This window comes from Anas acuta, chromosome 12, assembly GCF_963932015.1.
Source record: "Anas acuta chromosome 12, bAnaAcu1.1, whole genome shotgun sequence".
NCBI classification, from domain to species: domain Eukaryota; kingdom Metazoa; phylum Chordata; class Aves; order Anseriformes; family Anatidae; genus Anas; species Anas acuta.
This window is the reverse complement of record NC_088990.1, coordinates 8,840,677-8,861,969: the sequence shown is the minus strand read 5'-3', so window position 1 is coordinate 8,861,969 and position 21,293 is coordinate 8,840,677. Positions and strand designations below refer to the sequence as shown.

General features: G+C 40.3%; 1 protein-coding gene across 10 annotated transcripts in view; it reads right to left on the bottom strand.

The window, feature by feature from the left end:
* Positions 1 to 21,293, bottom strand: part of ARNT2 (aryl hydrocarbon receptor nuclear translocator 2) — a 175,542-nt gene that overhangs the window by 36,083 nt on the left and 118,166 nt on the right. For all 10 annotated transcript variants that reach the window (XM_068696302.1, XM_068696303.1, XM_068696305.1 and 7 more), the window contains 4 exons: positions 12,370 to 12,472; positions 9,666 to 9,731; positions 9,127 to 9,212; positions 245 to 321 (listed from right to left, as the gene is read on the bottom strand). In XM_068696302.1, the coding sequence (XP_068552403.1) occupies positions 245 to 321; positions 9,127 to 9,212; positions 9,666 to 9,731; positions 12,370 to 12,472 (332 nt within the window). The remainder of the gene's footprint in view (positions 1 to 244; positions 322 to 9,126; positions 9,213 to 9,665; positions 9,732 to 12,369; positions 12,473 to 21,293) is intronic.

Genomic DNA, 21,293 nt, shown 5'->3' with positions numbered 1-21,293 from the left:
CCAGGAGCATCTTTGTTGCTGTTGTTGGGTTAAACATACGTGTACCAAAACCACATTGTCATTGCTCTGTCAATGTATTCCAAGCAAGCCCCAGACTGCACACAGACATCAAGACACTTTATGCTTTGGAAGCATATTAAAAGTTATAGTCAAGAACCAGACCTTCGTGCAAATCCTTTACACCTAAACCACAACACTGATTAAGTTTTCAGAAGTAGTTTACATAAGGAAAGAGTGGCATTACCTGAAGCCTTCCTATTGCCACGAGGCAGTATTTACTACCTTGTCCCACATCAGCGTCTTCTTCTGGTATAGTCATTCCTAAAGTAAACAATAACAAATACTGTTATAATTAGGAAACTGGGATGAGCAGAGACGCTGCTGGCCTGGTTCTGTGCTATTCTAGGTGCTCTGAATCATACCAAACGACCTTATCACCTTCTCTAGGACTCAGACATTATCTCTGGGTTCAGGTCAGATGATCCTTCTCAGCTGTGCTCGATACTACACATCTCAAATGTGAATACAGCAAATACTGCAGCAATATTTCGGCTGCTGAAGACAAAGCAGGTACAAAAACTCCATGCTGCACTGAGATGGGCAACAACATTTCCACGAGGACTGCTCCACAGCATGTTACTGGAACCACGTTGTCACTTAAAACGCTCAGTCACCGCACACTGCATTCGGTTTTCTTTGTGAATAATCTATTATCAACAGCCTTAAAAACAAGGCACAGCCTAGCTTATTCATCAACTTCATGCCCACATTTAACAGCCGGTTTTACTTTTTTCTATAATGGACTAAATCTGGGTCGTTACATTGAAAGATCGAAAAAATGCGGATGCTTAGCTAACAGTGCATGTTTCAGTTGTGTAACAGGAGTAACTACTATAAACACAGGAATAATTTCAAAACATACATGTGTACTGTTTTCCATCTCAGTGTTTCACAAATAGGAACACTCAGATTAGCTCTGTTTACTCACTCGCTGGCTAAACTTTTAGTAAGGCTATTTCCCAACTCAAGTTTTGAGATACCAGTTTCCTATGGAGGATTTGAAAACAAAAAAATATCCCAGTAGTGACACTGATGACTTACTTAATGTGATTTGCAAGCTCTTTCACAAGACTTTTCAAGGAATTCAGTCACAACAGGCAGTGAATCATTTAAGATGCATTTTTGGCTTCAATGAGATTCATCAATGAAATTAATTGCAAAGCAGTTACCAGTCATGAAACAACAGCCACCCTATTGCCAAAAATTATAATTCCTCACATAGGTTAATCTTTGGACCATGCAGAAGACGATGGCATACAACTTTTTTAAATGACACCTCTGGAAAATGACAATAAATGCTAGTAAAGGAACTGAATGAAGAAGCTTCTGAATGATGTATTCTGTATCAAAAGAATTCAATCTTATCTACCAGTTTCTAAATAACATTCTACAGTTATTTTTCAGTTCCTATTGGGTTATACAACAAAACAAAATACATAAAGTATGGATAAGAACATTTACGTATATCTCTCTCTATATATATATCATGATCACAAACTTTAATTGCAACAAAATTCACAATTTTGGGTGGCCGTCCTCATTTGCAGCCACTAACAGGTAACTAGGATACTTCCAAGGGACCTCAAGAGGCTTACAAAGGAGAAGCACCATTGTCCCTTCTAATAAGAGGGAAATTGAAGCACAGAAAGACATTTCCATGTCACACACAAGAGAACTGAAAAAGCGTCAGAAATCCTTTGTCTTCTACACAATGATATTATTATCTATAGACACAAATTTGGCCCTAAATTTAGCTTTAAACCTATGTGATATCCCTCAACAAAAGTTCAGACACTTGTTCTGAAATATTTCCTTAAGTTGTGCAAAAAGATCAAGATCACAGTATTTGACCTTGGGAATACACTTCAAAAAATCAGTCATTAAACCAGTTAAAAGTAACAGGGCAGAACCCTAATATTTTTCAATTTTGTGCTTCTGACCAAGTACCTCCACTGAACCACAGCTTCACCTGATTGGGGCCATGTAAAACATCCCTGAAACGAAGACAGGCTGCACGGACACCTCCTGCGGGACTGCATTGTGCTGTTAATTGGGTCCTCCAGGCAGCTCAATCACAAAGCATTGCTTTGACATTTCACACACCACTATTCCAGTCTCTCTTTCTTCACCCACTAGGCAAACCATGAAAAAGCCTCCAAAACATAAGCCCCATGCTCTGAGGGAGCAGCATATCACCAAGTGCACAAACCACCGACATGAAACCACAGCTAAGAGAGTCGGATTACCGAATTATTTTGTTTTTCTTCCTTGCTGTGTTTACAGAGTTATTTCTTCAACACAAGGCCTAGTAATTAACTAATGACAGCTCCAATATGCAGAAGAACTGAATTTGGCTGCCTCTTCAGCAAAAAAAAAGAGAAGACTGTCCTGAAAAAGCAGCATCAAACACATCAACTAAAAATCCTGTCCACTTAAGACAGGATTTTGGCAGACACGTGGCTGTTTGATCACATACATGTGGTGGGTAGGGAAGGCTGAGCTGCTGAAACTAAAGGCAGACTCCTCCACGTGACCAATTTTCTTCCTAATTAGGTGTAAAATGGTTAACTGAGGATTGCATGATGCAGTTTGCAAAGGGAATCGGACTCTGTTTCATCCTACAAAGCTGTGAATGGAGGGGTGAACCGAGCGCAGGACAAATTAAATGATGTGGTAGAAGGAACACGAGGATGCTGACTTTGATGCGAAAGGAATGCAGCAGTGTACAAAACAACCACATGAAGAAAGAAAATTGGAGCAACAGGAGAGGACTGTAACACTTTGGCTGGAGGCCTGCAGCAGGGACTGCACGCCTCTGGGGACATCGCTCAGCCCTGAGCTCCACACAGGGCAAATCTGCAAGTTCAACTGTCAGCCAAAAACCCAAACATCCTAAAAGCCAGCGCCTGAAGTAACGGCGGTTACACTCAGACAGCTCGGTAGCAGAGGTCTGATTTCACTGAGGGTGAGTGACTCGAGATCCTGCCACCTCCAGAGGATTTTCTTGGGGGATGCTTGGTACTTCTGAGAGGTAGGCCACTTAAACACAGAGAAGAATGCTGTTAAGGAGGAAATTTTAGACCTTCTGATTAGATAATCTTAACCAAAAGTTGATCTCTTGTAAATGGAGTTTTCCATTTGGAGAGGACAATTTTGAAGTATGTTCCTGTAACTTCAACAGCAGTTTCAGTCATTTCCTCAGTGGCACAGTGCATTGAAATGACAGCAGAGACACCCAGCTGGATGGCTTCCACTTTGCATAATCTTTTTTTTTTTTTTTTTTTTTTTGCAGCTTTCAACAGCACTTTCCTTTTTAGGAACTTTGTACAGTCTTGCTACTGCCCAAATAAACTCAAAGCAACATAAACAATCTCCAAAATTAAACCAAGCTAAGAAACACCATTTCTGATGGAACTCAGTGTTGGCAAGGAAAGGTGTTGATCTAAACTTCACCTTTTGTTGTTGTTGTTTCTTTTTTTTTTTTTTTTTTTCTTTTTTGCAAGATGGAGTATATTTGGTCTGCATAACACACTGGAAAAGTTATTAGTTGGTTTATCCAACAAGACACACTATGAATAATAAAAAAAAAAAAAAAAAAAGGCTGGAATTAATCAATACATGACCCAGTAAAGTACTGACATTTTTCTAAAAGTGCCCAGGGCAAAAATATGCCCAAATGACTGTCCACTTGTCTGCAGTGTAGGGGCCGTTCCTGATAGCACTCCACAGATGGAAGTTATTTTCTTAAGACAGATTTTGTTAAGACAGGTTTGTGCAGCTCTTAGCAAAATGTAACATTGCTCCTAAGTTCATCAAGCACCATCAGCATCATCAGAAAAGTTCCAAAAGCATGCAGGAGAGCAGCCACGCTGCTGACCTTTAGAAGACATGAACAAAATAAACATACATCAGTTACTCACATTCTTTACATGTAACCCTGACAGAGGCTGTATTTCTCAACACCAAATATATGCTTCTCTCGAATAATAAATACAGTGCAATGCTTGTTCAAGTTAATATCAACATTTTACACAGCTAAGCCTGCAACTGAGCATCACAAATAGAACACTGTGCTGTTAGAGGTTATATTTAATTTCCAAGTGTCCTGTGTGCCAGCAAACAGTTTCCCACAGGGTAATGGCATGTGTTTGTGTGGACATAAGGAACTTTTTAGTTTTCCCATTGAGCTTCCAGTTGGCTCTAACAACAGAAAAATACTTCATTTTCTGCCTTCTTTCTCCGTCCTTCTGCCCCATGCTTTCTGCGAGACACAGAACTGTGGTAGTGGATTTGTGGTTTCACTTCACTACACTCAAAAATAAATCATTTGTGGCTATTTAGAAAGATGTGAGTGAGTGCCCAGTGATCTCTAGCAATCCCCTATAAATGCCTATCTCCATCAGAACCATTACTGATAGAGTTATACGCCTGTGCATGAAACTGCACTGCATGCGATTACTTCTCATACATAACAGTGGAAACTGTGGATATTTACAGCATACCAAAGAAAATGATTGTGAAAATCCCACTAAAAGCTGAGGTTCTTTTTTTAAAAACAAAGCAAAACCCAGAACTTTAAAATGACAGCAGTGCAAAGAATATTCAAGCAACTATTTTGTTTTGTATTGGAAGAGGGAGTACTCTACACAAACGTCCAGATCCCAGCCAAAATTTTAAAATAACCTAACAGCTTTGGCATGCTGTGGTTAAGACGTTACCGTAAGTCTGACTTGGAAGACCAAACTGTTTCTTTTTTAAGTTAAAAAACTAAGGAGGAAAAAAGAGGAAGATTTCAACATTATTTGAATTCAACATTATTCTGGGACTTTTTATTTGAAGTTTTTGAAATGAGGATCTATCTAAGCCTTTTCTTCACAATGTTTTCTTCTGCAGGTCCTGTTTTTGATTTACAGAAAACTAACAACATCTTGACAGACTGTATCTTCTCTCTCCACCAAATATTTTCCATCAATTGTTACAGCATGAAAATAAACTATTAGGAACATATCATATGGACTACATAAGATTAATTTCCTTTCAGGAATAAGATGCTCTGGGAGGAAAAATTTGTAAAGTAAGTACTTGCTTAAGTTCAAAATTGAATGATCAGGAAAAGGTCAGCACTTCTCAGTTTTGTGACTGGTTATGAGCTTGAAGCATTCTCTGGGCTAAGAATCACACGGCCTTCTAGCTGGGCCGCCTCATGGGAAACAGGGGGACAAAGCCTGGAGCTGGTACACAGCCAGTTTCAAACAAGGGGGCTTTTCATCTCATTCAAAATAATGCAACACTGCACTGTCGTTACTTATTCTAACATACACTCCACGTAAGAAATGAACAACATAACAGGTTGGAATGTCGATCTGGAAGATCTGAATCCTCTCACTTCCACAGAAAACTTACCCTGATGCAGAGTCTACCTAAGGTCAACTTAAAATTTGTGAGCGTATGGGTGTGCACGTATCATATGCTGGGGCTTGTACATGCACTTAGAGCTTGACCCTTCTGCTGCAGACACGAAGGACAATGAACAGACCAGGAAAACACCCAGCCTGAACAGAGCCACCCCTCCAAGCAGCTGTCTTCCCTCTGTGGTTTACTCGACCAAAGGCAAACCCCATGGGATTAAGGGAACGGCCAAAAAGCACCTTCTGCAGGGGAATGCAGAGGAAGCATAGACTGTGCCCTTGGTCAGCTTTGCTAGGAAGGAAGCAGATGCTGCCCAGCTGCCCACGGGCCCTGCCTGCTTCCTGCTCACTTCTGGGAGGAGGACGAGGTATGATGCTTCCTCTGTTTTCTCTCCCATCTATTACAAAGTGACAAAGGCACTACGGGCAGCCTGCCAATAAGTAGGTGAGCCTTGCTGCTCCATAAGGTGAGAAAAAAAGAAAGAAAAAAAAAAGGCTAGATGGGCAGAAGTGATTTCACACTGACCACAGACATGAGACAAAACAGAATTTGCTTTCTGCTTTAGATCTCCGAAAAAAAGCAAGCAAAATCCTTAAAACATGCCACCATACTGATGACAGCTGTTTATAGTTCATTTGTTTTCATGTTTAAAATATTCAAATTACCTGAGTGATTTAGCATCGATTACTCATAGCAGCAACTGTCAAACCTTTGACCAGCTGCTCTATCACATTAACGCTGATGGTGCATCAGTTCTTGTCTTAGCATTTCTGCATCACTACTGCTTGTGTTCTGTAGTGTGGGACTGAAAAAGAATTAACACACTGGCGATGGACACTGCAATACAACCCAGAAAGAGAAAATACTGGGTGCTAAACAAATTTAATTCAGTGCAGATTAAGTAAATTTGCTAAATATTTGCTATTTTCTTTATGGAGTATGCCTTATGTCTTAGTTGCATAATGCACGTGCCACATTGCATACTGTGAAAGAACAAGATAGGGAGTTTATATTGGAGTGTCCACTTGGCAATTGAAAAATAAGTGAAAATGATACTTTCTACAGCTAATTTTTAAAACAGCTGACATTTGGCACAAACACATTTACTCCCATGAATGCAGAGATGATGAAAAGGCTGGGGGCTTGTTAATTGCTACCTGACTTGAAAAAAAGTAATTTTATTACAGGGTGGAAACGCTTTAGCAAATTCGATTACTCGTGCAGTTATTTCATTTGCTTTGCACATTATGGTTGAATTACTGCTGGAAATGAGAACAAATGTAGTAATGTTGCCACTGATTTACCCAAATATACTGGAAGCCAATTCAGCCTTTAGATATTCCCATTCAGCTCCTAAAGACACCGTATACATGATAATCACCAATACAAACTGGGTAAGACTTAGGGGTGAGGGCAAATAAATAGTCATGAAAGATGTCTCGATTCTGTACTATATGCGTGACTGTGACGAGTAACAATCTGGACGGTAACATAAAAGAACACTGAAATTCCACATATGGCTCTTAAAAAAAACTAGAACATCCCTTAGGACTGTGCTATAGTTTGGAGGCATTAACATTGTGGAGGAGCACTGGGATATCATAGGGGGAGCACCATGGGATTTTGAGGAGAGAAGTAACAGAAATGGGATGAAATTCAACATTGCTAAATGCATAAGCATGCACTTGGGGACCAATAACTGCCACAGAATACAGCAACAGAAACGGGATGAAACTTCACATTACGAAATCAGAAGATCACACAATTCACAGCTATTTTTGTTATAAACTGGAAGATCTTGAGTGACAACAACTGAGGAAAAGACAGTCTGGTATATATATTAGGCGACTTAAGATGCCAACAGGATGCACCATATAAAAGAGAAACAGACCATATCATATACTGCCAGTCAGGACAGGAAATACCCTTTTCATTATATATCACCGCAGTATCATCTGGAACAAGACTCTAGCTCTGGTGACCCACATTTTGAAGAGTGAAGTTAAAAGATGAGTAAGTGCAAAGAAAAGAGTACATAGTAAGAGTGGAGATTAGAAGTGGGATGGTTTAACCGAGCAAAGTAAAAGCTGACAGGATATGAATTCCTTCTGGAAGTGCACCAGAACACTGGAGACAGAGACAAGAAAATTCCTGCTTGATCTTATGTGAAAGATAGTCCAAGAATACTGGCATAATCTTCCCATAAACTACTGAAGACGAGACTGGAGAGGATGCTAAGCATGGGACAACTGCGTGGTTCTGGAGGAGCTAGAGTAGGGGATAACACCTCACAGCCCTGAAACATTAGGACTCTAAGGTTCCAATACCGTACAGCAAGCTTGTCATTTTAAATGAGCAAGGATCTCCAAGAAATCTCATTTGACCTGCATCTTTCTGAAGAGACATCCTGTATATCACAGCTAAATTCACTTATGCTTGGGAATACCAACAGAAAGGCTGACCGCTTTGTGGAAGCTAACAAAAATGTTTCATTTTCATAGAGCAATTTACATACACTGTTCTGTTCACTCTTTTGGGATTAAAATGAAATTGGAACATCTTGACTTCTACATCACGCTGAAGTATATTAAATACTATCAGCAATAAGAGCTGAGGTTTTCACTGTCTGCATTGTGGTCTGAACCAGCACAGATCACGTGTGATATAAATTAGCCCCGTTCTTGGCTGCAAAAGTTACAGAAAATGTCACAAGCTTCAGTTCTGTACTATTTTAAACATGTATATTTGTGTGTACTTGTGCGCAAGATGAAAATCACTGGTAAATGAACTATTATATAACTTCTGAAACTACAGTTCAGCAGGAAATCAACAAGAGGTTTACGCCTGTAATCTGCACACCCGTGTACAGACTCGGTGCAAACTTCTTTTAGCATTCATCCCTGCCTAAATGTGATTTATGCTTGCGGTATACAACCGCAAAAGGGCAGAACAACTCATGGCTTGATTCATGCCAGGCGCTGTCATATTGCAAACAGCCCTCTTCAACTACTGCAAATGCCAAGGTCAGCCAGCCCAGTTCATGATGATGTCTGGATGAACTCCATTGTCTCCTCTTTGAATTCTTCCAGTGTAAATATTCCCATGTGCAATACTAAGTTACAGAAGGTAAATGTTTTCTCTGTAGTTCAAAGAAACACATCAAGACATGTTTCTCAGAAAAACAGCCTTAATAGAGAACTTATCAAAAATGCTGAACATTCTTCACTACCACCACCACTTTGAAGCAAAGACCTATGCACCAGAATTGAAATGACACATTTTCATATGTGGGTTCTTGCAACTTGGTACTTAAATATAAAAGCACTAGTTGGTGCTTTATAGAGGTACAAGCACTCTGTGTTTACCTTCTTAAAATCTGGCCATTTTTATGTGAGCTATCAGACTGAACTTTTGGCTTCAATTGCTGTAGTCCTGCATTACTGACAACTCCTAGAGCACTCCATGGCAATAAAATTGAGAAGGGTTTCACAGGAACAATGAGGAGATTTTGAGAGTGTAACAACTGCTGACTGCTTGATATTCAAAAGCCTCTAAAATCCGATAGAAGACCAGCTCTGTACCAGCAAATGGATCCTGAGCCATGTTTCCATCTCTTTTTGCAGATGGTGCATTGCACATCGTGTACAAGATACACACCTGCTGGTGGCCATGCCTTGATATAGCCAGTGCAATGGACAACAGCATACTGTGCTTCACCTTCTTTTACTGGGCCAAGGCCATTCCTAAATGAAAAGGAAACACAAAAATATCATGTTGATTGACATGCAGAATAGCTTTACATTTTAAAACTACTACTAATGATTTATCGTTAACTTTAATATTAGAAACAACCATGACCCTAGAGTTCTGCACAATATCAGCTCTATTATGATGCTACACAAACCTTACCTGTTCTCCACAATACTACTCAGAGAAATACAGTGAAGCATATTTCAGAGATGGTACTGGTTAAAGACAAATTGAGTAACTTGCTCACAGCCTGCAAGAAGATCCAGTGACTGCCACAGCTGAACTGAGTGGCAAGCTCTCCTCCCCTGTGACCCAGGGCTACTTCACATTGTACGCCAGTGCAGATGTTTGTCCAGGTAGTACTCTTCGGCACTTGAGCATTAGACCAGTGGAAAAATGAGAGTGCTTATGGCAACTGACTGTTGCAGTAAATTAAGTAATAGTACCTGTATCTTTTTCTCATGGTGGTTATTCTGTTCAGAGGTAAATGATCCAGAGGAGCATTTCCACACCTAAAAGTAAATTCATATTTGAAAGGGCTCAAAAATGAACATAAATACCTGAGATGAAAATGCATTTTAAGATCTTTATTAGTATGCATAAGTAGACCAGAATGGATATTTATTTCTGACAGGAAGTCCCAGATACATCTTTTCTTAGAACTTGCAGCTTTCACAGCTCAAGCCTTTTGGGTATACTACTTACTAATATTTTCTCTATGTTAAAAAGAAAAATAAAGATTCCCTTCCAACCCCCCAAACCTAAGGACTATTTGAAACAAATTCCGAGAGTGGCTTACACTTCAAGATATAAATAAGATACACTTCATAGAAATAAATTACAAAAAGGGTGAAAACTAGACAAGAATATAAGTCAGGTCCCCACACATGGGTGTATTAGTAGCTTTCTTGGACAGAGCATTACAACTGCCGCACACCAGCTATAACATTGTTAGATTTTAAACTAATCTTTGCAAGAATGGACTATTTATACTGACAAGTAATTTTGTTTAACACTTGTTCCTGTATATTTTGCGGCATTTCTATGTGTAACAGCATAATTTTAACAATCCGTTTGAAGCTAAGGAAATAGTTTAAAGGATTTAAACCGTTCATTTGCAGTTGACAGAAAGAACAATAACAATGAAAGAAGTAATCCCAAGGAAAATTCACATTATTTGAGGATCATTCTTCTAACAAGGTTTTTATTTATTTATTTTTACCAGTCACTGCCAATGAGAAGGAATGAACAATTAAAGTGAGATTTAGAATTACAAAAACAATGGGGCTACTGGAATGTCTAAAACTACTTTCATGCACTGGAGTTTCCAGAATCAGTGTTAAAAAATAACTGCAATTTGAACTGGTTTAAAAGCTGGGGAAAAACAGTAAACAGGACATTAGGCCTTCCTTGCACAAAAAAGTCCTCCTCACATGACTACTATGTGCAGCTTGGAGGAAGGGAAATCAATGTTCCAAGTGTCTCTCTGCCAGGCTGTATTTCTTCTCCCCGTGAAATTAGCAGTAAAATGTAGTAACACCACAGGATTCAGGCTGCTGTCTTTCAAAAGAGACAAGGCACTGCCAACCAGCAGCGTCTTGCCCATGCTGGCAAACCACAGCTGCTACACCCAGAAATGTATCTGAAGACGTCTCCTGGCTCCTCAGCCTGTATCAGCCTTGCTAAATAACATCCAAAAGCCTAACTAGTAAGCTCTAACCATCCTTGGCACCGGCTGTGGGTTGCTGTCTCCTTGTTAGAGAAGAAAAGATGCTTACTGAATAGCAAGTATCAGACTTAACATCTCTGAAGAAATCTTTGAAGCCACCATATTTTGTTTCCTAACAAGCTACAATAGAGAAAACTACAATTAACGTTACTTGAGAGGATGCGTGCATGATACTGGATTCATAATTTCAAAAGCCAAATACAGTTAACATCAACAGGAGCAGCAACCTCATATATTCCAGAGCACTGAGAAAAAAAGTATGAAAACAGGTCTTTGGAGTGTAGCCCTCATCCTTCAATTTTGAAGCATTCTTCTTGTCTGATGAACACTACTGTTGAAATACACATTTCTTACTGCATCCTCCAACACTCATTATTTGTTTAAATTATGGCCATTACGCTGCATATATCACTACAAAGAAGAGTGAAGTCAAAAGCACAGGGACTCTTTGCATGGACCGAGTATGCCAAGGCATAAAAGGAGCTACAGCTTTCAAGTCTGATGTTGCAGGCATGAAGTATACAAACCCCTTATAAAGGCACCTACCAGCCATATATTCTGACTCCTTGCATGACCGGATGAATATCCACCACAATTAACAGAAGCACATGGATCTGTTGTAACGTGTCAGATATTTTGGTTTGTGCATTCCATTCCATAACAAATTCTACATCATCTGTTCTCAGAGTACATATTGGATATAGGTTGCAAATGCAATTATGTACTTCCCCCCCAACCACACTGAGAGGAAGTTATTGCAATAGCAATAGACATTTTATCCAGTTTGCACTACAATAGAAGTGTCCACAAAGCTCTAGTCAGAACCACCGGGCAGGCAGACCTCTTAGGAAGCCCAAGCAATACAGGAGAAGCTGGAAAATTGCAAAATAAAAATCCTCCAACAATTACTCATTTATCTAGAATCAACCAGCTGACATCTGGTTAATTCATACCAGGCTTAGGTTAATTCTTCCATAGCTGGCAAGTTTGCAGCTGAATTCCTGTTTGTCTTCAAGATTCTTTTAATATTATTGGTTTGTTGAAAAAATACACAGAGTTGGGCTTTCATTACACTTGCGAAAGCTCAGTTCCCAAAGTATCGATTTGAATAATTTGACCAGAAGAGACAATTGCTTGCATTCCAGGGATGAAGTTGTCATGTAGCTCTCTGGGGAAAGCACACAACACCCAATACTGATAAAAATAACTGCAACACAAATGAGGTACTGCTTTGTCATTAATCATAAAGGAAAACAAGTTTCAGTTTTACTACAGTTACAAAAGTAAGCATTCTGGAAATTCTTAATAGGAATGTGTCATTACAGCTTCAGCTTTTAAACAAGGTCAAATAAGTGCAGCACAATGTCTGGAGCCTATAATTCGAGAAGAGACTGTAACAGGAACACCGGGTAAATACATACCTCATCCTGCAAATGAAAGAGCGTCTTGATCCCATGCACATTCTCATTGAGGACTGCTGACCCTCTTTCTTTACCGTTCCAGTCTTCAAGTCCAGGATTCGTCCTAGAAAATCAAGGAAGAGCATCTAACGTTTAATACATAAATTGAATCCCATTTACTATAAAATAAGATGACAATAAGCTCATAAACCAAATGTCATTAGTCGCTGTGGGGAAAAAAAACAAAACAGCTTGATCCTGGTCTCACATTGGTTATGTGCTGGCTTAACTAACGATTTCAGCAAAGCTGACTCTGAGTCACAAGAGTGATGGCTCTTTTCTTGACCAGCCCTAGACCAGCTTCCAAGCCAGGGTCAAATGTCTGGAGGCAGGGTAGGCAATTACAGCAAGAACAGCTTATTGACTTGATCTGCTTGCTCTGCTCCTTACCAGAAGTGTGGATAAAGCAACAGGCACCATTCCTCTGGCAGCTGCTTCTCCTCTGTGCTTGTGCGCCCCTCCCCATCGTAACAACATCTCATACATACAGACTTATAACGATGATAAGGAACATGTAAGACCAAGTTTTTCTCCTTGGTGATGAGACACAAAATACGTCACTGCAGCACCTGTGGTATGGCCATTTCAGAATTGATCAAAAACCAACACAACAGCATTTTTTGGAGTTAAATTTCAGCTGGATCCGTGAGATGATCGGACTCAACACAACTCTGTGCAAGGTCCATGGTTGGACCCTGCTGATCTGCATGAGCTGACCACGAAGCTCAGCCTCTCACTCCATAGACACAGCAATGAGGAGAGGACAAATGTAGGGAGAGTTGAGCTGATACTCCTACAGTAAGCTGGGGGAGGTCTTCAGGAAAAAGACAACACAAAGGTAGCAAAGCAGTAGCATGACTGAATCTTTCCACACTCCTAAGACAAAGCAGAAGGCAGTGAGTGCTACAGAAAGCTTCTGCCCAGCAATACCAGGGTGTGGGTATTAACTTCCCCTAAGTTCACAGAATCACTGATTCGTTAAGGTTGAAAAACACCTCCATTATCAAAGAACTAACAAAACTCTCTTTTGCATCTACAGCTCGATCATTAACAGATGAATACAAAATGTTGCTTATTACAAAAATGGACTGGCAATGAATCACTGGCTCAGCTCCACAGTGCTTCAGGGCTGTATACACCACAGAAGTGACAGTGGCCAAGAGAAATGCAGTGGAACAGCTGCTAGACAACTAAATTATACCCACCAGTGCTGATGACACAGGCCGTGAGCAAACCCACATGTTTATGGTGGGTACAGTACCTTTCAATTATTGAAACGATACAAGCCTATGACTTCCAAGCCTTTACTGTAATATGACAGTATCCAAATTTATAGTAATATAACCTACTCTGTCTGTACTAAATTGGAGAAATATAGAATATGTTCAAAGTCTCCCTCACCAGATTTACTCAAAGGTCTCTGTCCAAAAATTAAGTTCTGAAACAACTCTACTGGCAACCACACGCATTTCAGAATTGCTTTAACTGAAAGTATTTACCTCCACCCAAGAATGGGAATAAAATTGTTATAAAACAGTTTAAAGATGCATATATGTGCAGGACGCCACAGCTGTCCACGTGAACATGCGTGCTAAGTCAAACCATTAAAAGTGTTTTTCTCTTTGAATCCAGTAACTTTGTTATGCATGTAAATAAAAGAACAGTTGTTTGTCGTGCACTTCAGTTTTTTTCTTCATTGCTATATAAATTCTTAAAGTGACGTTAGTGAATAAAAAGCTGTTACTGTAAACGTAACTCAAACAGACAATGAAAATCTCTCATTTTTTGTCATGAAAGAGCATCTATAAATATACTTCAGAGCTACGTGGCTGCTAAGCTTAAAATTGCTGACACATGTTCCTTTGGCAAGCCTGGAACCCCCAACAAGAAGTCACAGTTTTTAAGATTAACTTTTTGTTTAGCAATGCCTTAGAAGTATGTACCAGATAAAAAACAGCAGTCTAAATTTTGCCCTGACTTACAAAATCACTGCAGGGGGTGAGGGTGGGGGTGAGTCAGAAATGTTTGGTACGTAGATATTATGACATAGCTCTCTCAGCAGTTTGTTTCAATAGCCTGCCATATGGGCTGTAACAATACATCACCAATTTTGATAAAGAACATGCAATTTGTGTCTTATACATTGCTGGACGTTTATGATCAAATTGTATTAAAATGGAAAAGAATTATAGTTGAGTAGACCAAGGATAAAATTTTCAGCTTAGCTCAAACCAGTCTGCCAGTGCACCCCTGGAAGAAGAGGGATTTGTCAAGATGTGGTGTAACAGGGCTCTCAACAAAGTTGGAGCTTTTAAGTTCAAAATACCAATGATATCAGGTGTGCAGAGTGTGCCTGGAAGAGCAAACTGAGAAACAACTTGCTATGAGATTAATACACAACCAGTGTGGCCATGCTGAGCAGGGAAATATTTGTGACAACTTCTTACTGCTGTGAAAATCTGCAGCTGCAACAACACGACCTCACCTGGTCTCAAGGCAGAAGTCACAGCCATGTCTCCTCCCCGGGCTCTTTGCCACTCCACGCCTGACTCTGGGAAGGGGACTCCACTCCTGCCAGCACGGAGTTGCAAAATCATCTCCTACCTGCTTTAATATCATCTGCAACCCACTGCAGCTGCTCACATGATGGACCTCAGTGGGTCCCACTCTGCAGGCAAGCAATCTGACATAAATCACGACTTCATGCCACACATGCAGCTGTTCTAGGAGATGGTACACTCTGGTGATAGCTCTGTCACAGAACCATAAAATATTCATATCTCTCTGTGTTCCTGCATCCTCTACACTAGCAAAGCCTCTGCAGTGATAAATGCTCATTTAGGTTTCTCCACGGGAAACCTGCATAAAGTAGATCGGATGTAAAAGTTGGCAATTATATTCTCATTAATACGAAATGTTTTAGGATGCTCTGACAACTTCCTCTAACTGAACAGGCATATGTGCATTTTTTTCCCTTTCCTCTTCTAGTTTCTTAAGCTGAACAATTTTAATGAGGAAATGCAATTCGGTGCCACCCCCAGCTGAATCCCCCATGAGCTTCCACACAAATTGGTAATGGCACGTGGTTCACTTTCACGTGAAACTTTTCCCTTCTCCAGCTTCAGACACAACCCCCAGACACAGCAAGCACAGGATGTGTGCCCGTGACGGACACTGCTGCCCTGTTACCATTTACAGCAGCTGCACACTTCAGAGGAAATCAGAGTTTACTCTGCTGCAAAAGTGAAAGTGAATACATGACCACAAGGCTTATTAAAACCAACACATGAATCACTCCAGTTGGTCTGGATATAATTGATAATTTATTGAAATCTACCCATTAGAGCCCACTTTCAGAGGGCAGTATTGCTTAAACCTGTAATGTACCCGTTGTCCTCTGAATCCACCACGCAATTCAGGAACTCGACCTCAGCTGTTGCTACAGAAAAGGGCTGTCAGAGGGGACCACATAGTTGAGGACAATGTGCAAGAGACTTATTATTTGGGTAAAATTAGAGAAGCTAAATAAAGCTCTTCCCACTGAAGAGAATAGTTAAGCAACCAATTCAAATAGCGAGGATGCATGCCAGGAGCATTCCCTTTGTGTTATGCTGCAGTGTGTTTTCAAAGATGCTCTAAAAATGTTCTCGTAACAATCAAGGAGACAAAGGTTCAAATTGGCAGTAATAAGCCCCTTGTATGTGCAAGCAGTGAACGGATTATGCAGATACCTTCCCCTTTTGGACCTCCAATTGCTACTGTGAATGTTCAAACGCCTTTTCCGTGCTTGCAATGCTTGAGATGAACCCAAGCCAAAGCCTGGCCTGAGCCTACCGGCGTTCATGGGGTTTCAAATCTGGAAGCCTGGCCCAAATCCATCTTCACACAATAGCACCAGCCTGCTAGAAAATTTGTTCCTCCACGTATAAGCACTGCGTGCTAGGATTTATAGCCCAATTACCAAACACAGCCTGTTCTTTGTTATTCTTTTTTTTGTTGTTGTTTTTTTGGTGGATCCAAAACTCCATAGGCATCTACACCTAATTCTATCTTAAATGCTTTCTCTGCTGGATTTCCCCCGGAGAATCGCCCAGTCTGTAATTAGAAAGAAGGGCCCGTTACATGAAGGTATTCTTCTTTAAAAAAATCTGTGCAAGTTGCTTTGTAAATGTCTTTTTCAAAAAATTATCATATGGTATCCAGATCCAGGACTGGAGTTTGCAGCATGGAAATATCCTTCTCTTGCATCCAAAGGCTACTTCTACTTGCTTTCTTGGTTCAGAAGAGGTTTGTTTTGGCCTCATGCACACCAAAATACTGTTGGCAAAGCTCATGATACAACTTTCCATTTTCCTCCAGCTCATGAGTAGATCACCTGCTGTCTTGCACAGAATCTTGGAGTTGATAAGGAAACAGTTTGAACTAAAAGAAGGAGTCTCACATTGCCTTCAAAACAATAACCTTCAGCAACCCAGCAAACTTCATGCTGTAGAGGATAGTGTCTTGCCTTACAAAGAACAAGCCGGATATTTCATAATTATTCTCTGCCACTGGATTGTCTACATACTTCTTTCCAGGCAAAATAAAACGAAGGTGAAACTAAGTTTGGTTTGGACAAGATAACAAAAGATGACTTTGTGTTCATCAAAAATACTCCACAGGCTCAGGGAAGAAAAACAGAACACAGGAATACTGCACCAAAAAATTCTTATGAAAACTAAAAACATCTTTATCTTACTATAAAAACGGAAAAAGCAAGACAGGGATGCAGGAAAAAAGAGGAAATAATGAAAATAAAATAGAAGTGATGCTCAAGGATACAAACATAAGCTGACCCGCAAACTGAAATGTCAGAAAACAAGACTTATTCTGTGTTGATGCTCCCTGTTCGTATGTGAAGCCTTCAGAAAGTAGCAGCAGTGATATGGACTCCCAACTACTAGCTGCCAGCCCATCACACAGAAGTGCAACCCTGCAGATGAACTACTTATCACTTATGATTTTGTACGAAGGAAGCATAGAAAAGTCTTGATCATCCAGGAGAGCCAGCATCACAGAGTGGTCTCTGTGTACTTTGGTATAGGAAAGATGTGAAGATGTGAAGGTAGCAGCCATGGTTGGAAGGCTGATTCTCTACAACAGCTCCAGCAGGTAAGAGATGTTGTCCACTTGTCCACTGCTTGGGACAAACAATCAAGTTCCAGAAAACTAACTCATTTTTTTCCCTTACCAGTTTGCACACATCCACCAACTACTGCTGAAAATTCAGCTTTGCACCAGCTGACAGAATTGTTCTTGAAAACAATAGATGCATTATGAATACATAAACAAAATACTGTCAATAAGCTTAGATAGCCTACAATTCATCAATTTATTTTAAATTACTCTTGCTAAACTTATGCCAGAGCAAAGCAATTATTTTGCATTAAATCAACAATTACAGGAATAAAAAGACAATTTTAAAATGTACACCATTATAATTGTAAGGGATGCAGTTATGTCTCATGCTTAGTGCATCTCAGCAACTGTTTTAAGCTTTATTAAATTTAATAAATAAGCTTCCACCCTGTGGATCCCAATATAAAAAAAAATTACAAATGATCTACAAATATGCTAAGAATCAAAATAGAAATATAAACACAATATGGGTGTTCTCCCTCCAGGACGTCATGTTCATAAAAACCAGAGGCCGCTCGCAATATACAAATAAAACAATATGCACTCAGATTGAGAAAAAACTGCCACAGCCTGGAAATATGCTGCTGGCCATCCAAGTACCTTCCAAAAAGAGAGCATTCCTTCAGCATCTCAACACCAAAATAGGAGCTACATGGAGTGAACACACTGCACAACACAATCCTAGTAAAACAGTACTGATGAAAAATGCCTCTTTGGCCCCACATTGAAAGGGGAGCACAAACACGAGCAATAGCCTAAATATTTCAAAAATAGGTGGACTTACGACCATCAAAACTTTGTATTACAAACCAGGGACAGAATCGCCTGACTGGCACCAGTTACAGTGTGCACCCAAAAGCCAACACTGATTTTACAGCATTCCTCTCACTCGCATCAGGGGCTGCAGTGTAGATCTCACAGGCAGTGCCTGCTAATCTGTTTTTTATTTTAACACCACTACTTCATAACGGTCTTTTAAATCTGCGACAAAAACACCAATTCTTAATAGCACTTAAAATACACAAAGAGGTCACAAGGAACGCACGGTTCTAGAAATAAAGCTCCTAATGAGGTTGTTTTTACAAAACACATTTGCTACCTCGTGATGCTTAACTCATTCACCAAATCACCCTGCAACAGGCAACTCCAGTGTGCCGGCACTGGCGTTCCTTAACACACTCACTTTCTCCTGAACCAGACACAGCACCGCCACGTGGGACAGCTGCCAGGACTTGGAACGATGCAGAACAGATGGGTTCCTACCAGACGGGAGGCTCTTTCCTTTTATGTTTCAGATTTATGTGAAGTATAGTTTTAATTTGCGCATGGAAAGTGGTCGAGGGCCTGGGTGGTGCTGGGGGCTGTTCTCCAGGCTGTCCCCCCTCACTCTGGGTACAGGAGTCCTTGGATTCTGCATGGAAGGCAGCACATCCCCTTACGCACCTAGCACCCTTGCTTTCCAGCTGGTCTGACTGCAGAGATGATGGGACTTGCCCACCAGAGACTTCACCCTACCTCCAAGGCTGTACAGCAATACACCATTTATACCTCTCCCCACTGCTGTGTAAGATTTCATGCCCTGGTCCAACTCTGCTGGGTGACAACAGGCAAAGCCAAATGAGGCACAAATGCCACTGACACAGCAGTGCTTCCAGCATTCAATAATTCCCAGGTATGCAGAGAAGGTGCATGTGGAATCTCGTAGCTAGAGACCTAGAGGAACAAGTCGTAGCTCCTTCCTGCCTTTTTCCCACTTGCCATTTCACAAGAAAAATTGGACATATTGACAGACTGCATGTAGGCAGGGCTCCTTCCAGAATCGAGGTGGGATATTGCCTGACTGTTCAACAGCGTGGTGTGGTGCAGATAACCGTGCCATGCAGAATAACCCCAGACATCTAGAAGAACGAAGCCACAGGGATGACAATATACCAACACCCCTTCAGAATATCACACAAATGTTAAATCAGTCAGCCTTACACAGCCAGGAACAAAATCAGGGAGCACAAAGGGCTTCCCAGCTGTCATTATTCTGCACTCATATCAAGCAAGAAGATCATGGGATGGCATGGACAAAATGTGGTTGCTCTTGCTCTGAAGATGAGTGCCTTCCACACAAATGTTATGAAACTGCTTTAGCTCTCACAGGCATAAGGCTTCTCTGCTCTTGTGCACTTGTTTTATCACACAGCAATTAGCAGCACTGTATCCCACATTACAAAGCATCACTAATATATCAATAAGCAAACACAACAGTATACAAAACAAATAACTAGCTGCAAGCAGGTACTTCTTGTTAGCAGACGTTAAAGTAACATGCAAAGGAGATCTATACCCTTATTCCTATTTTAGAGATAAGAAAACTGAACCAAAGAGAGTATTTTCACTTGGTCAGCCAGAAGCAGGAGGTGCCGTTAGGATCAGGGCCGAGTTCACAAAAGCAATACAAGTTATCAACACACTGTAGATGTAGATAGTAATTCTCAGTAACGTAATCTATAGTGATTCTCAGAAGGTCCATAAAAGTCTCATGACAACTTTGTGCCTATGGGGGCATAATCAGCTTACATGCGAAATGTACGAGTACACTTCCAAAAAAAGACTAAAGACTGGGTGGCTGATTTATCTGTCTTGAAATCCGGTGATAACCTCTTGGTGTACCAGTATAAAACCTGAAATGAATTAGCCCAAATAAGGAAAATTTCACTTAAATTGAATACCCCATGTTCATGATGCTACTTAGAACCACAAAATGCTTTCTATTGCTCATTTTTCCCTTTGCACTCATGAAAAAATTCCTGAACTACCTATCCCTTAATGATGGATAATGTTCCATTTATAAATATAAGCCATCAAGGCTCATTTTTCTCACTGGTCTAGCTCCTCAGGGGGACTATTTGACCCTCTCTAGTGATATTAAGGTTTACATCATCTAATTGCAAAAGGCGTTGTATAAGCATTAGAGTCAAGTTATGACATTCTTATAACAGAACGAAGAGCTGATCCAATCAACAGTAAAGTATTTTTTTTTCAAAAGAGACGAAGTAATGCAATTGAAATGTAGCTATTTTTAAATTCTGTCTGTCCCTTACTTACCAACTGGAGACACTAACCAGCAAAGGGGGAATTGCAAAGCCTTCTCCCCATCCCCCCTTGTTTTTTAATAAGAACCCCCTCACATTACACAGCTGTTTGCCTAATACAGTTTGTTCTTATAAAAGCTCATGAGGCCAAAAGGTCTCTGCTGTGACTGCCTTCGTGTTTGACTAGCCAGACTGCATCATGTAATTCTCCACAGTGTTGGGCAAATATGCATCCTTTTAATTAAATTAAAAATGAAAGTATGTAGGCTTTTGAGACACGCTGTTGAATTAACTTTAAGGGACTATCTAAATGGTTAGTGTTACAGAACACAACCAACTTTCTGTGCTGATGGACCTGGAAAAAAATGGACCAAAAAAAATCCCAAGAAAATAATTCAAAGCATATCATGAAAGTTAAGTTATAACATTAAAAACAAACAAACAAACAAACAAACACTAAAAGCATTTGGAACTCTCAACAAGTTATCTTATGTATGGGAAATATTCATCATGCTAAATAAAGTAGTTTCTGCAAGGTCATACTTGTGAGCTCTCCATATACAAAAATGCAACAGCACTCTCTCTCTATTTCCAGTTCCCCACCTGTAAAGTGGGATGGTGATC